Here is a 15,231-nt window from a genome sequence, read left to right as displayed (position 1 = left end):
ACAACAAACATTAAACGCAATCATCGCCCCGAATTCTGCAGAATCCTTCTCTAAAACAGATTTCCTTGGTTTTCCATAAACAAGGTAACAAATTCAAAAAAAAAAAAAGCTTCTCAAGAAAACAATTGCAGATTATTGTTTTCTCTACAATTGACAATCAGTTCTGAACATATAGCTTCATTCTAAAGTTTTTATAGGATCGCGTAATTATTTTCTCTACAATTGAATTGATTTTGGCGATATAATATCAAAATTGGCGATAATGCTTCAGCTCAATGGTCGGTGGGATAGCTTTGGGAGATACGTAGATTTTGATGTTGATAGAATTGTAGTCATTGAAGATTCAAAATATAGTCAATTGAATGCCACAATTGTAGAGCACCTAATGATCGATACTTCTGTAAAAATCATCGAGATCAAATACACAGTGAGCTAACGTTATCCTTCAATGTAAATTCGGAACGATATGGGAGTTCGAGTGAATATGGAGATGAAAAAAGAAAATAAAAATCTAAGAATGTATCCGCTGTGTATAACAGTAAGGGATTTCAATTTGGAATACAATATGTCGAATGCGAGCACAATTACAGGTTTGCTATATTTTTATAGTCCTGAAGTTTTTCAATTTTCAAGTCTTCTACAATTTTACTACAAATTATCTGCAACTATACTATAGAACAAATGTAGTTCAATGGTTATGTCTCTAAAACAAATTGAAGTGTAACTGTTACACAGTAATTAATGTGATAAAAATGTAAATAATGATCACAGAACAAAGTATCTACAAGTATAATATAAATTTAATTTCTGTCAAATACTGAACAACTGAATATGCAGAGGTCTGAATTACTTTACTTTTAAATAAGTGGAAGTACTTCTGATTATCGTAATACTAACGTGGTACAATTGTCAAGCAATTATAACACATTTGGAGAAGTATCAGGAATAGTTGATTGATATGCCAACATCCACGACAATTGTGGAATATGAAAGTATAATCATAACAGAACATACGCCAAAAGTAATTGAACTAGGCCAAGTTTACCAAGACAAACAAATAATTGTCAGTGCAATAAAGCACTATGCTGTCATGAATAAGTTTCAATTTAGGGTAAAAAGGTCTAGTGCAAGAAGGTAAGAATATTTTATTTGTCAAAATCATATTGTGTATAAAAAATATGTTGGTGATAGTTGTACGTGGCACTTTAAGTCCACAAGCATAAATTAATTATCATTATTCAAGGTTCGAAAATTCAACAGCTTGCACACATGCTCGTTGATGGACAACACATATATATAACATAAAGCTACTTCCATGGTAGTTGGCAGCATGGTCATGCCAAAATATGTGGATCCTAAGATAATATACACACCAAAAGACATACAAACTGACATGTTGTCGGAACATGGTATCAACTTAACATATATGCAAGCTTGGAGAGCAAAGGAAAGGCTTTGAAATTTTTGAGAGGCCATCCTGTTGATTCCTACAGTCGCCTGCCGAGTTATTTGTATATTTTGGAGAAAACTTATTCGGGGTCGGTAGTGAAATTGCAGAAGACTGAAGATGAATGTTTCTTGTATGCATTTGTTGCTCTTAATACGTTCATCAAGGGTTGGGAGCATTATAGGCCAGTTATAGCTGACGATGGCACCTTCTTGAAGTCGGCATATAGGGGAATCATGCTAACAGCTAACACAATGGATGCAACAGGTATTGTAGATTAATTGTAAGAATATTGTATTCAAGTTGTTTCTAAAAATATATTTTTGATATTTTCGAGTTTTATTACTGAAATTGAATTTCTTTTGGCTACCTATGTGATAGGTAGCATATTACCACTAGCATGCGCCGTTGTTGATTCAGAAAATGACGCATCGTGGAGGGGGTCTTTTGAGCAATTCAAACATGCATATGGTGAAAAACTAAATATGTGTATTGTTTCGGACCGAAATGAGAGTATATTGAAGGCATCATCTACGGTTTATACCGGCATACCGCATTATGCTTGCATGTGGCATATTTGGACAAATGTAAGATCAAAGTTCAAGAAAGGTCATTTAAAGTTAAGCGAATTATACTTTGCCATGGCACGATCATACACGCTTGATGAAATTAATGAAAGAATGTCAACGATTGAAGAGATCGACACACGTGTTAAAGCATACCTATACGATATTGATTCTCATAAATGGTCTCGGGTACATGCTACGGTGAACATAACATGGGCGGTGACATCAAATATTGCAGAGTCCTTGAATGCGGTAACGAAAGATGCAAGAGAGCTGCCCTTAGTTCAACTATTATAGTACATGAGGACTCTTCTTGAACGTTGGACTAATAAAAAGTTATTGAATGCAAAGGGTACGTTTACATACCTTAGGAAAAAATACAACAAAGAGTTGGAGGACAACAGGACATTATCGTAGAAGCTGAGAGTAAGTTATGGTCTATAACATCAGATTAATGATTTCATCAAACTAAATATATACTGATAATTGTAGATATGTTATTGTACAACTATAATTATTTTATTTTTTATCAAGTGCTGACAACTTGTTGTATGTTTGTAATAAAATTATAGGTGAGGGCTTCAACAGATTACATCCATACTGTGATAGATGGTGTGAAGCGCTTTATTGTTTGCCTTCAAAACAAGAGATGTAGTTGTAGACAATTTCTGCTTGATGAACTTCTTTGTCCACATGCTTTGGCGGCTTTGAGGCACAAGAACAAGTCTTATGAAAACTATTATTCTCCTTATTACACGAGGGAGAGCCTTCTGCAGACTTATGAAATACCAGTAGACCCTCTACCTGATGAAAGAAAATGGGATGTGCCACAACATATAGCAGAAGAAGTTGTACTGCCACCTACTAGAAAAAGACAGCCAGGGAGACCTCAAAAACAAAGATACAAACCATATGATGAAATAAATGTAAAGAAGTACAAAGTTTCATGTGGCAATTACGGACAAGAAGGGCATAACAAATGATCTTGTAGGAATGCTCCCAAAAGAAAATAAGAATTGATGTAGTATAAATAAATTTTTTTTACTGAGTATTGTTGATGATAACCTGTCATTTAAGATACATTTATTTGTATTTGTTCTCTTCTGGACAATTATAGTTGTGGTGTAATTATGTTGCTAATTTGAATAAAGATTGTCTCCTATAATGAATATTTGATAAACATATTTTAACTCTTAATGCCATTGGGTTGTAGTTATTTTATTGAATAACTGGGTTTATTTATTAATTTTAAGCTTTTTCTAATAATAATGCTAAATTTGAATAGATTCTGTATTGTTGTATAATAGTTGTAGACATAATTATAGTTATGGTGTAAAGAAATTATTTTCTAAGAGTAACATATGTTCACATAATATGTTAAGTATAAACTAATATGCTAAAAGAAGACAACAGATAACATATATTATAGAGTACCAATATGAAGATCAAGTACTAACAACTTTCAACTAAAAAATATGCTACAGATGTTTTCATTTGTAAGTAGTAGAATTCTGGACAAAATAACAAACAAAAGCTAAAACAATTTTAGCACAAATCTGCTACAAATAAACTGTAGCTGAATTGTTCTTAGTAAACAATTTTCCTAAAACTTTAATACAATCCTGCTACAACTAAACACTTTTACTACAATTTAGCTACTGAAAAGGGCAACTAATTCTTTTTGGTTCATACTCTTGTTCTCTCCCTCACAGTTGGTGCACTTTTTCTTCTTGCTAATCTCGTAGTAACCTCACTTTCACTAATTGCACCAAGCTCTTGCTTTTTCCTAGCATAATTCCAAAGAAGCGCTCCATAGTGTCTACGGTGTTGAGCAATATCAGAAAAGTCTTCCTTTGAAATCGGGAGTTGTCCAATGCTGACATATTCTGTAAATGCCGCCACGTATGCACCTCAATCACTGCAATAAATATTAGGAAAAAATCTTTAGCATTCAATGTAAAATTCAATTGGCTAAATTGAAGGAAAAGTAGCACATACAATGATCCCTCTTTTTGTTGGGGTATCTCACCGACCAACCACTGAATGTCAAGAGGATGAGTAACGCCTTTTTAATTATGCCTTTGTGTTCTTGTACTTGATGTCTGGACGCTTGCCATAGAAGCCGGTGGATGAGAAGTAGAAGGGGATCATAATAGCAAACTTGTCGACAACAGATTTCACAAGTTTGTGATTACATGAAGAGACCATAGAATCATAAACATATAGAACCCTATCGGTAATGTCAAACACAGCCAATAACCAATGAAATTTCTCAACAATGTTTATGGGCATAATCACAAAATCAACTTTGTCTCATGCAACATTTGCAAGTAATCGGTACCCCAATATGTATTCTGATACGACGTCCTGAGGTTTGACAACAACAATCTTCCTATCGGCAGGGTCATTAATGTACTTCTCATAAATTTGTTCTATTCTAGTTTTGAACATACAGTCAGTGGTTGTAAAGCGTATTGTGTTTTCAGGACCATACTTTCCTCTCTTCCTCAAATAGTATAAAATAACATCAATGTGCTACAAAAAAATTTTACATAATTTCTCACTGCAACAGACAATTTAACTATAATTTTTAAACAAAAAATCTACAGATATCTAAAGTAATAGAATACTTCAGCTTATCATTAAATTCTGCATGGGTATGAGAGTACCGTATTATTCAGGATTTGTCCAGAATGTGCCAAAGTATAAAATCAGTCATTTTTATCAACTTTCTCCACTCCAAGATCAAACCACAGGTTGAGCTGGTTATCTTTTACAGTATAATGCGCCTTTTTCCTGTTTAAAAATATAGCAAGTACAATTAAAATATAGTTGCAATTGGAAATCAATAAATTCTATACCCTCGATAATATGAAAAAATTATAGAATCTAACCTCTTTGAAACCATGTCAGTACCTAAATATAACTACTTATTGAATTCTTCCAATAAAGTAGGATCAACATCTTCGCCAATAACCCTAGTAAATGGATGCTTGATGTTGAAAATTGAAGGAGGACCAACAGAAGTGCTTCCACCAGAACTAGAACTGAAATAAGGGAGAAAGGGGGATCTAGCATGCTTTTCAGGAACCCTTGTTCTTCCTTGCTGTACACAGGTTGTTTTATCTTCATTAACCTCGCCGAACTTAACTATCTGCGAGAAGTTCTCGGGCAAATCAAAATCATCAATTGTTATTGCCCTTTTTTCCAGACTTGGAATCATTGTCCGAGTCAGCTACATTGATGAAGTCGACTAGTTCACCTACAAAGTTAAAAACAAAAGAATAATATTGTATGTTGCTTGCATCAGATATGTTGGAAACTTGTAAAATTATATGAAAGCTGTTGTTTTTTTCTACAATTATCTTGTAATAATTAATACCACTGAAATCTTCGTTGCAATCCTTTTCTTGATGGAAAATATTTGCTTCCTGAATTGGAGATTGCAAATGCATAGTCTCCTTCTCCTCATTGAAATGCTCTCCTTGTATGGAAATATTTGAATTCTGATTTGGAGAGTGCACATGCATAGTTTTCTTCTCTATCACAACAAATGTATACAATGAAAGAATATTTTAGATAATTTGTAATAAGCAGAACCAAAATATAGATAAATTATAATTAAGTTGTAGTTAATTTATTGAAATACTGTCCTATAGCTGAAATATAATATGTTGTGAAATATGTAAAAAAAAATACATTATATCATACCTGCAGTTTCTTTCTTAAATGCCTCTTGAAATTGGGAAGATAAGTCAACACCTACCGGACATGATAGATGAACATTCTCCTCTTTTTGAATGTCAGACATATGTCCTGTATCTAAAATAATAATTGGAAATATAATGTATATTATTTGTTGATAATTTAGAAATATGTACAACCTATGTAAGACATGTCATAAAATTGTGTTAACATTATTCAAATACCTGTTTTAGTTCTAGTTCTGCTGCCCAACACTTGTTTAGCACTACTGCCATGATATTGTTGTGTGTTCTTTATTTTGTAATGCTCATCATTTTTTTCAGAACTGCCACTAAACTGCAAGATAAATTTCTGAGGCTATATACTTTATGAATGTTAATATAATTATAAACATAGTAAAAATAGTATTATATTTTGAATAAAACCTTAGCATCAATGTTAGTATCCTTTTAACTATTAATTGCCTCCAACACAGTCTTGATGGAATCATTGAATAGCTCTCGAATGCTACCTAGTTCTTCAAAAACCTAGAGAATCAAAAAGGCTTAAAATGTATCTGACAATAAGAGGATTACATATATATAAAGAAGCCTAAAAATCAAGAATTAGGTATACCTCTTTCTTGAACAATCCAAGGTCTGAACCGACCTAAGGATAAAAATAAAAAGAGTTAAAGAAATATTTGGCATAACATAAATTACAGAAACCGGCTAGGAATATCATAAGTTGTTACCTTATCAACATCTTTTCTTATTTTTTTTAGTTGTTGCAGAATTGCTTTCTTGTCATATTCCCATTGACTGCTTAGTGCCAGATGAAGATTGAGCATTTGTCGGATGCTCGGCTTGCATTTCAGCTTCTTCAAACATATATTCAACTTTGTCTGGCTAAGTCATTCTAGAAAGCTCTTCTAGGGTTCAATCATGTTGGTAAACTGAGTGAAAGAAAAATATGAGGGAGTTATTCATCATATTTAAATAATTTGTATATAAATTGTAGTTATATTGCTTGTACCATAAACACGTAGAATTATTGTGTTAAGCATGTCAATATTTTATGTTACCTTATACAAATATAAAAAAATTTACCTTGATCCATGATGGTTTGATCATCCTCTCTTCCAATGCAAAAATTCATATTTTGTCCTTTGTTGCTGTCCAGTTAAGGATACAGGTGGATCAAATTACCAACCCTTGTAGCTATATCATTGTTGATTGTAGAGCAACAATTATACAACCAGATTTGCATAGCGAGTGAAAAATCTCGAATGAGATAAAAATGCACGGATGGGTTCAACTTATGCCTAATAGACTAAAACAAATGTGTATAAGCTTCTATACCCCATGCGAAATTCACATACTGCCCCGAGTCAACCAAATAGAACCTAAAGTGGTCTATCAAACCATTATCTTTCTCGGAAGGACAGAGGAAGAACTCTATAAGATACATAATACATAGCTTGACTGCATCCTCGTCATTCACCCAACTACGGTTGGTTACAATTTGTTACAGGTATGACTTCTCAACTTTTTCCTTGTTCGGAAAATAACTCCTCATTGTTTTACTATCATAGTGTTCAATTCATACTTCATCAGAAGGTGAATTGCCTGATTTTGGATATATATTTTGGGCATGCGAAGAAAGTGCCCAAAATATGTCTTTTTAAATAATTTTATCCTATTTTCAGATAATAATACCTTGATTTGGGCAGGAACAACATGGACGGATAATGTTTGAAACCTAGTGATGCCATAATCAACATCATGTGGTATAAAAAATATCCGATTTTGCACCAAAAGAAAAAATAAGTTAACAAAACATGTTTAAAGACAGAAAAATAAAATATTAACAATTTTGCTATACTTTATCTACAGCTAGAAAGACAGTAATACATTGCAGACAAATAAATTATAAAATTAATAAACAAATACAATAACTGAACTATAGCGAAGCTACAAATGAACTGACAATTCTATGTTTAGACCAAGAAACTAGAAAGTAACCTGAATTTAAAAAATGGGGGGGGGGGGGGCTAACAACTAGACATAATATATATAATTTATTTAATTGATTTAGCAAATGTCAAAGCTTCAGCAGCATCCCTGTCATGCTTGAGTTTTGTTTGCGTCTCTACCCTAGTTTCACGAGGGGAAAGCTTGGACTTTCTCTATGGAGTTGCATGTCGGGATTTTACCATTTTTTTTTTGGGTGAATCCTGTGAGAAAGCACCCAAATCAAAAGTAGGAATATCACCATCAATAGCTTTTATAGGGCTTTTCCTCGGAGTTCCTTTCTTCTTCATCGTAAGGATGAAAATATTTGAAGCACTAAGGATTTCGCAGGGATTTTGAGAGAAAAATCAGAAAATTTGAGAGAGAAATTGTAAAAGCTTTTGAAAAAAGATGGAAGACAGCGTTAATGGAGGGAGAGAGGATCAGAATCGTGGGGTGGGGGGGCAGAGAAATGTGAGTGGCGTGGGATATGTACGTTAGATACTGAATAGCATGATTAAAGGAGTTAATTGATATCTCATTTAATTCCTAAAATGTATATAATTGGTAAATTGTATATGTCTATGTAATTAAATTGAAACTTGAGTAGGGAGGAGGTAATAAGGTTTCATATAGTGTATAGGAAGGTAAAAATTAATTTATAGGGTAAAAATAGCAGGGGATAGTGATGAAACTAGCTCTTCGAGATGCAAAAGAATTCTTGTGACAAGAAAATATTTATTGTAAAAATGACACGAGGTCACTCTAAAGGGTTGCTAATTAAGAATTAGTCAATATGTTTTGAATTTTATTTTTTCGGTTTAATTTTTCATGATATAAATATTTTGAATTATTTTAAAATTAAAATTTTTTAAGATAAAATAAGTACAAACTAAACGCTAAACGGCAATAGTAAGAATGACTGTTTGTGTACTCCCCAAATTTGCTCGGCCAAATAGAAGACATTTTCATTGGATTCTCAACTTTGGGTTTCAACTGTTTGCACTTGAATCCAATTGAAGGACCATCAACCAACGTATCCCATTTTCTCCCAGTCTTTTTCCTAAATCCTTTCTGTGGGAAATACATCCTCCTCATCTTCAGTTCTTCACACTTTTTTTTTTTTTTTTCATTTCTTATATTTCCATGATCAATGAAGGCATGAAACATCTCACCCTTTTCAGTTTGCTTATTACGACCCTTTCCTCCTCTAATTAATATGATGACTAATGAAAATGACTTCTTCTTATTCTCTTATTGTTGTTGTGATGTTTTTATTTTACTAGTCCATATAAAGATCATCCACCCAAAACTAATAGTAGGAGTATATTAAACAGAAAGTTCTGCGGAAATTGTACTATCATCTTTTGTCAAGTCATAGAATGAAAAAGAACAAATGGTAACCCCAAATTCAATATATTATAAAAAGAATAAATTTTTGTCATCCCCTTCTTGTCCTGTGTGAGTATGACTGTGTCCGCAAATTCTCTCATCTCTTCCCAATTGGAATAAAGAAAATGATAAGTCTTTGTTTTCAACACAGAAAAAAGTAGGGAAATTGTTGAACATTCTTCAGAAAGTTTTATTCAAGTCCATTACTCCATTATTTCTTCTTCTTTTTTTATGTACCAAAAACAATTACTATTTCTTTTCTTTTATTTTCCGCTAGTGAGAATCGAAATTGGATTAGCAGAAAAATCAATAATCAGATTCACAAGACTAAAATTGCAATGGGATTACATCATCGGACAAAATTGTCTAAAGAAAAAGTCTGCTACCAAAATCCAGTAGCGGCGACATTGCCAATTTTTCTATACAAACACTTAAAACTAATCGAAATTATCTGCAAGGAGTAAAAGATCAGAAAAACACTAAGAATGCACTGGACCTGGACTCACGGTCACGGGGCTCGGAGGGCTCAATGCTGGAGGCGGAGGTAATGAAACCGCAGGCGGCGGTGGCGGTGAGGAGATCACTGTAGCTGCAGGCGGTGGCGCTAAATTAGGAGTTTCAGGGGAAGGATTATCTGTAGGTGGGGGTGGGGGTGGTGAGGGTAAGCTAGGATTTGGATTATTATTAGGCTGTGAAGGAGTAGAAATTGGCAATGGTGAGATTGGGTTATTGCTGTTACCATTGGTGGAGGTGGGTGGTGTTGTTGGGGTAGGCGAGGAAACAATGGGGCTCTGGTACTGATTTTGGTCACAAGAATCACCGGAACATCTGTTACCTTTCTGAATGTGATGCTTAAGTAATCCAAATCCCAAGATAAGACCAGTAACAACTAGAACAGTGAAAATGAAGATGAAGATCTTAGTTGCTTTACCCACATAACACATCTTTTTTTTCCTCACTTTTTCTGGGTTGGAAAATTGGCTCAAGGAAATGATGAGTGACTGAGTAGTTGTATATATGGGCTAGCTAGGCTGTTAGTATTATTTCTTGTTTCTGCTTTTTGTATCTGTTTGGCAGGTGAAACAGAGGGGGTCTGTTCCTTTGGCTTTTTTCACTTTTTGTATGTTGTTATACTACTCTTCTCTTTCTTTTCTTTCTTGTCATGGTTTTTTGGAAGTTGGGACTGAGGTGGAATATGTTTGAGTGAGCATTTGGGGTGCAGCAAAAGGGTAGGGATGGAGGAGAGGATGGGGATTTTGAGGTTAGTTTCTTTGTGATTGGGTTGGTGGAAAATGTGCCAGTTTGGCATGTGATACCAATTAGGGGAGAAGCCATTATTTGCCCTTATTTTATTGTTGTCGCGGAAGAAATTCTCGGAATAATTTTAAAGTTGTCTCCGTATGATTTATAGGTTATAAGTGTGACATATAGATTACAGGTTCGAGCCATTAAATCGGTCACTGATACTTCCATTAGGATAGGCTGCCTCTCGGGATGCGGCCCTTCCCAAATTATACGTAAATACAGAATATTTTGTGCACCGAACTGTCCGCTGTGGTTTTGTTTTGGCTGCTATCTTTCGTTTGATTAATTGTTAGCACAAGGAAGTGGAAGTTAGTTGGTAAGAGAATAATCGTATACCGATGGGAAAAGGTTGGGCTGGTCATTGCATGGTCAATTTGAGAACATCTTGTCTTCATTAACTGGCTGTAGGACAATTTAATCTTGTATTATGATGGTTACTGACGTTTCGTACATACTTTTATACAATAACTCACTGTCAAATATTGTAGTTTGTTCCAAATCTTGTTCAGGAAGAAAAGGGGATGTCTAATTTGATTTAAAAGAGAGATACAAATGGTTTAATTTACAATTTGAATTAAAGATAGTTGACCTACTTTCTTTTGCAGCTGGTCGCACCAGTATGTTTCTTTCTACAATTTACTTCTTTTCTTTCGATAACAGAAAAAGAGAAGAAAGAGGTCAAGTGAGAACTAAATATTTCACCTTTATGTTTGATAGTTTTACTACGAAGGGCTTCTCAATTCTCTAAAAATTAGATGGTTAGCACGTATTTCCTTAGTTCTTTAATGGCAGAATATATCGTCAAATCATTAAACTTGTCCTCCCTTTTCACTATGACACTTAATCTTGAGTCTGTTTTATTTGAACCCTATAACAAGATTATTACTGTATCACTTAGACACAAAAAACACACGAGTCACCTTACGTGGGAATCACAGATGTTCAAATAATTATGTTTCGTTTCCTGAAGGATGAAATTTTTTGATAAATATTAATCCGTTCCCTGAGGTGAATGTGACAATATTAATAAAGCTCGTAAATATGAACGCACTTGATGTAAATACATTACAATTCACCTCCAGAAGAGGTAATATGATTGAGAGAATATATACTCAACATTTTGTATTTTAAATTTGCTCCTAAAGTAGTAAAGCAATTGAAATTTTCTCCTGAAGTAAGAAAATATTTTGAAGCAGTGTCTTTATGTACTTAAACAAAATAATGAGTTATTCAAAGTTATTTTTGAAGCACATTTTCATTCCCTGGAGTGAATGAAGAAATATCACTACTCACTTCCTAAAAAGGTAGAATAATAAAGGATATAAATATTATTTTTGTGGCATAAAGATTATTACCACACGTACCTGTTGTACGTGAAACATCTTTCAAAAATTTTCATTCTAAGGCAAAAGGATTCTTGTAGAATACTTTCTATTATAACCACATTGATATCTTATGGTAAGTAGTTATTAACTACCTCGAAGAAAATAACAACTCGTGTATCTTTACCTTAAGGATGTAATGACTATTTGGTTGCAGCTTTGATATAATATATTCAGATGTTAATGGCGTTTCTCGGGGGTTCTCCCTGCATATTTACTTTTGAGACTACGAGGCGGTACCTCGGGAGATCTCTCTGTACTTTTATTTTGGGACTACGAGACGGTATCTCGGGAGATCCCCTACTGTTTATCCCTGTGTTCTGCGTTGCTACTTTGCTATGTTCTCTTCGTTTAAATTTCAGCCTCTTATTATATTGTTATACTCTCCTGCTTATTTACTATATACCAGTAGGGCCTTGACCTGACCTCGTCACTACTCGACCGAGGTTAGGCTTGGTACTTACTAGGTATCGCTGTGGTGTACTCACGCCTTTTCCTGCACATATTTTTCGTGTGCAGATCCAGGTTCCTTTTACCAGCCTCGTCCTTAGTTGCAGTCGCTGCTATTTTTGGAGAATTTTGAGGTACATCTGCCCGCACCCACAGATCCTCGGAGTCTCCCTCTATCCCCATATGTTGATTCTTCTCTTATTTCTATAGACACTGATGTATAGAACAGTTAGAATTTCGTAGAAGCTTGTGACTTATGGTGTTCCGTATCTTGGGAGTGTCATGTATATTTCGAGAGTTGATTATTGTATATGCTGAGCGGTATCTCAGTTGCTTATTAAAATATCCGTTACTGTTAGTTGTTAATTTTCATATTTTTATTTCATTTTATTTTATTTCCGCAAGTGTTAGGCTTACCTAGTCGTAGAGACTAGGTGCCGTCACGACGATTCACGGAGGGAGAATTTGGGTCGTGCCACCTCACAATTGATTTAGAATCAGAAACCAATTTTTTTTACTATCTAATAACTTTTGATGCGTGGTATATGATTAATTTCTCTACCACAAAACACAAAGATAGGTTTCCTAAAGAAGATTTGGGATATATGTTAGTTTTTCTAACATTAGGGGGATGGAATGAGCAGTTGAAAAATATATTATATGAATTGAATTATCATTGGTGTGATCCTCATTCAGAAGATAATTCAAGTCAAGTGCCAGAAGCATTGGTTGATCCAAAATAAAATATCATATTTCAGCTGCAAATGCTTCAATTAAAATTAAAGTTCATGAAGGATAGAGTTTACTGTACGCATGAAGCGTGGTAGACCAATCGATTCCAAAGGTAACAATCCTTGAAAAAGATAGGAGCAAATGGTCAAAATAATCATAATAAGGAGGAAATAAGCTCTAGAAGAGCTCACGACATAACATTTCATGAAACTCCAAAAGAAGTTCATGTACCTGAAAAATAAAGAAAGTGATGAAATCTCAACAAGTTATATCGCTTGCAAACCGATACGAAATGATCGTCGACGATATATTTGATACAATATAGTACACAATATTATAAAAGATTGTGAGGATCGGACCTGCAGTCCAGACACCTGAAGATGTTATGCCATTTAAATGCAAGTCATAACCTATATGACTCATTTGATTAAATCTCTATAAAGATCCCTGAAGGATTTAAAATGCCTGAAGCATATAGTTCAAAGTCTCGAGAAATGTACTCGATCAAATTACAAAGGTCTTTGTACGGTTTAAAGAATTCTGGGCGCATGTGGTATAATCGCCTCAATGAATATTTGCTGAAAGAAGGTTACGTAAGTGATGTTATTTGTCTATGTATTTTAATAATGAAAATGCCATCAGAATTGGTTATACTTGTTGTTTATGTTGATGACATAAATCTTGTTGGAACTCCATAAGAGCTCCAAAAGGCAATTGAATATCTTAAGAAAGAATTTGAGATGAAAGATCTTGGAAAGACAAAACTTTGTCTTGGTATGCAAATTGAACATTTAGTAGACGAAATCTTTATCTATCCAATTGCATATACAGAAAGGGTCTTAAAATACTTTATATGGACAAAGCACACCCATTGAGTACACCAATGGTTGTTTGATCAATTGAAGTGAATAAAGACCCGTTCCGACTTCAGAAGAGGATAAGGAACTCCTTGGTCTTGAAATATCTTATGTTAGTGCAACTGGTGCACTTATGTATCTTGCTAATGCTATAGGGTCCGACATAACATTTTCTATTTATTTACTAGCAAGATATAACTCTTCTCCTACACAGAGACATTAGAACTGGATTAAGCATATATTGCGATATTTAAAGGGAACTCATAATATGAGCTTGTTTTATGCAAACACAGCTAATGCAGATCTTGTTCGTTATGCAGATGCAAGTTATATATTTGATCCTTCTAAAGCTCGATCCCAAACCGGCTACATGTTTACATGTGGAGCAAGTAGGGAATGCGTATGGTTGAGAAAAGTGATTCATTTTATTCGAAAAAATTGTGATTTGGAATGTGATAGAAGACCCATAATTTTATACGAAGACAATGTTGCATGCATAGCCCAATTGAAGTGAGGATTTATAAAAGGAGATAGAACGAAGCACATTTTACCAAAATTATTCTACACACATGATCTTCAGAAAAATTGTGACCTTGATGTGCAACAAATCCGTTCAACTGAAAATTAGGCAGATTTGTTCACCAAGTCTTTGCCAACTGCAACCTTCAAGAAGATATTGTACAAGATTGGAATGCAGAGACTTAGGTATTTGAAATAACGTCTTTATTAGGGGGAGTAAAGTATGCGCTGTACTCTTTTTTTCTTGCCCGGATTTTTTCCCATTGGGTTTTCCTGGTAAGGTTTTTAATGAGGCAACTTGCAATGTATATTATTAGTGTACTCTTTTTCCTTGACTAGGGTTTTTTCCCACGGGGTTTTTTCTAGTAAGGTTTTAACGAGGCACTTAATAATGAACATCCAAGAGGGAGTATTATGAAAATATTATTATGGATGTCCATTTATTACTCTGATGTAGATAATCTTCCTGAAGAAGATTATCCATTTAGTAGTCAATTGAAATTTATCTGCAAGCAGCTCTTGTAGGCAGGTTGCAAGCAACTCAATGAAATGACTTGCAACAGCTTTTTATTAAACATGCAAGTTACGAGCAGCTCATACAGACAGCTTACAAGCAGCTCAAGAAAAGCCTCGCAGCTACTTCCTGAAAAGTCTCGCAGCTGCTTCCTTTCTTCTATAAATAAAGGAGATTTTATTTCATTATATACATCAGTTTGAAGTTGAATAATATATCAATCTTTCTATACTTGTTTTCAGTTTATTTAATTTATAGTTTTTATTTTATAATAGTTATGAATTTTTTATTTATTTATCATATTACAGTTGAAATGCAAGTTATAACCAACTAATGTTAATGTTACATAGTAGAAATTAAGGGGTGAATAA

The 15,231-nt window shown here is 34.0% G+C and overlaps 1 protein-coding gene across 1 annotated transcript; it reads left to right on the top strand.

Annotated features, from left to right (window-relative positions):
- The first annotated feature begins 262 nt into the window (after positions 1–262).
- Positions 263–2,996, top strand: LOC107807718 (uncharacterized). The gene is made up of 4 exons (XM_075228012.1): positions 263–427; positions 1,615–1,714; positions 1,829–2,202; positions 2,586–2,996. Exons 1-4 carry the CDS (start codon positions 263–265, stop codon positions 2,994–2,996), a joined length of 1,050 nt encoding a protein of 349 aa, XP_075084113.1.
- The last annotated feature ends 12,235 nt before the right edge of the window (positions 2,997–15,231 follow it).

This window comes from Nicotiana tabacum, chromosome 2 (assembly GCF_000715075.1).
Source record: "Nicotiana tabacum cultivar K326 chromosome 2, ASM71507v2, whole genome shotgun sequence".
Classification (NCBI taxonomy): Eukaryota; Viridiplantae; Streptophyta; class Magnoliopsida; order Solanales; family Solanaceae; genus Nicotiana; species Nicotiana tabacum.
The sequence above is the reverse complement of the archived record's forward strand: the minus strand, read 5'-3'. Positions and strand labels throughout refer to the sequence as shown.

Coding starts and splice junctions, on each gene's coding strand:
- LOC107807718 (XM_075228012.1), top strand. CDS start 263: ATGCTTCAGCTCAATGGTCGGTGGGATAGCTTTGGGAGATACGTAGAT. Junction 1,715..1,828: donor TAACACAATGGATGCAACAG/GTATTGTAGATT, acceptor CCTATGTGATAG/GTAGCATATTACCACTAGCA. Junction 2,203..2,585: donor ATTCTCATAAATGGTCTCGG/GTACATGCTACG, acceptor ATAAAATTATAG/GTGAGGGCTTCAACAGATTA.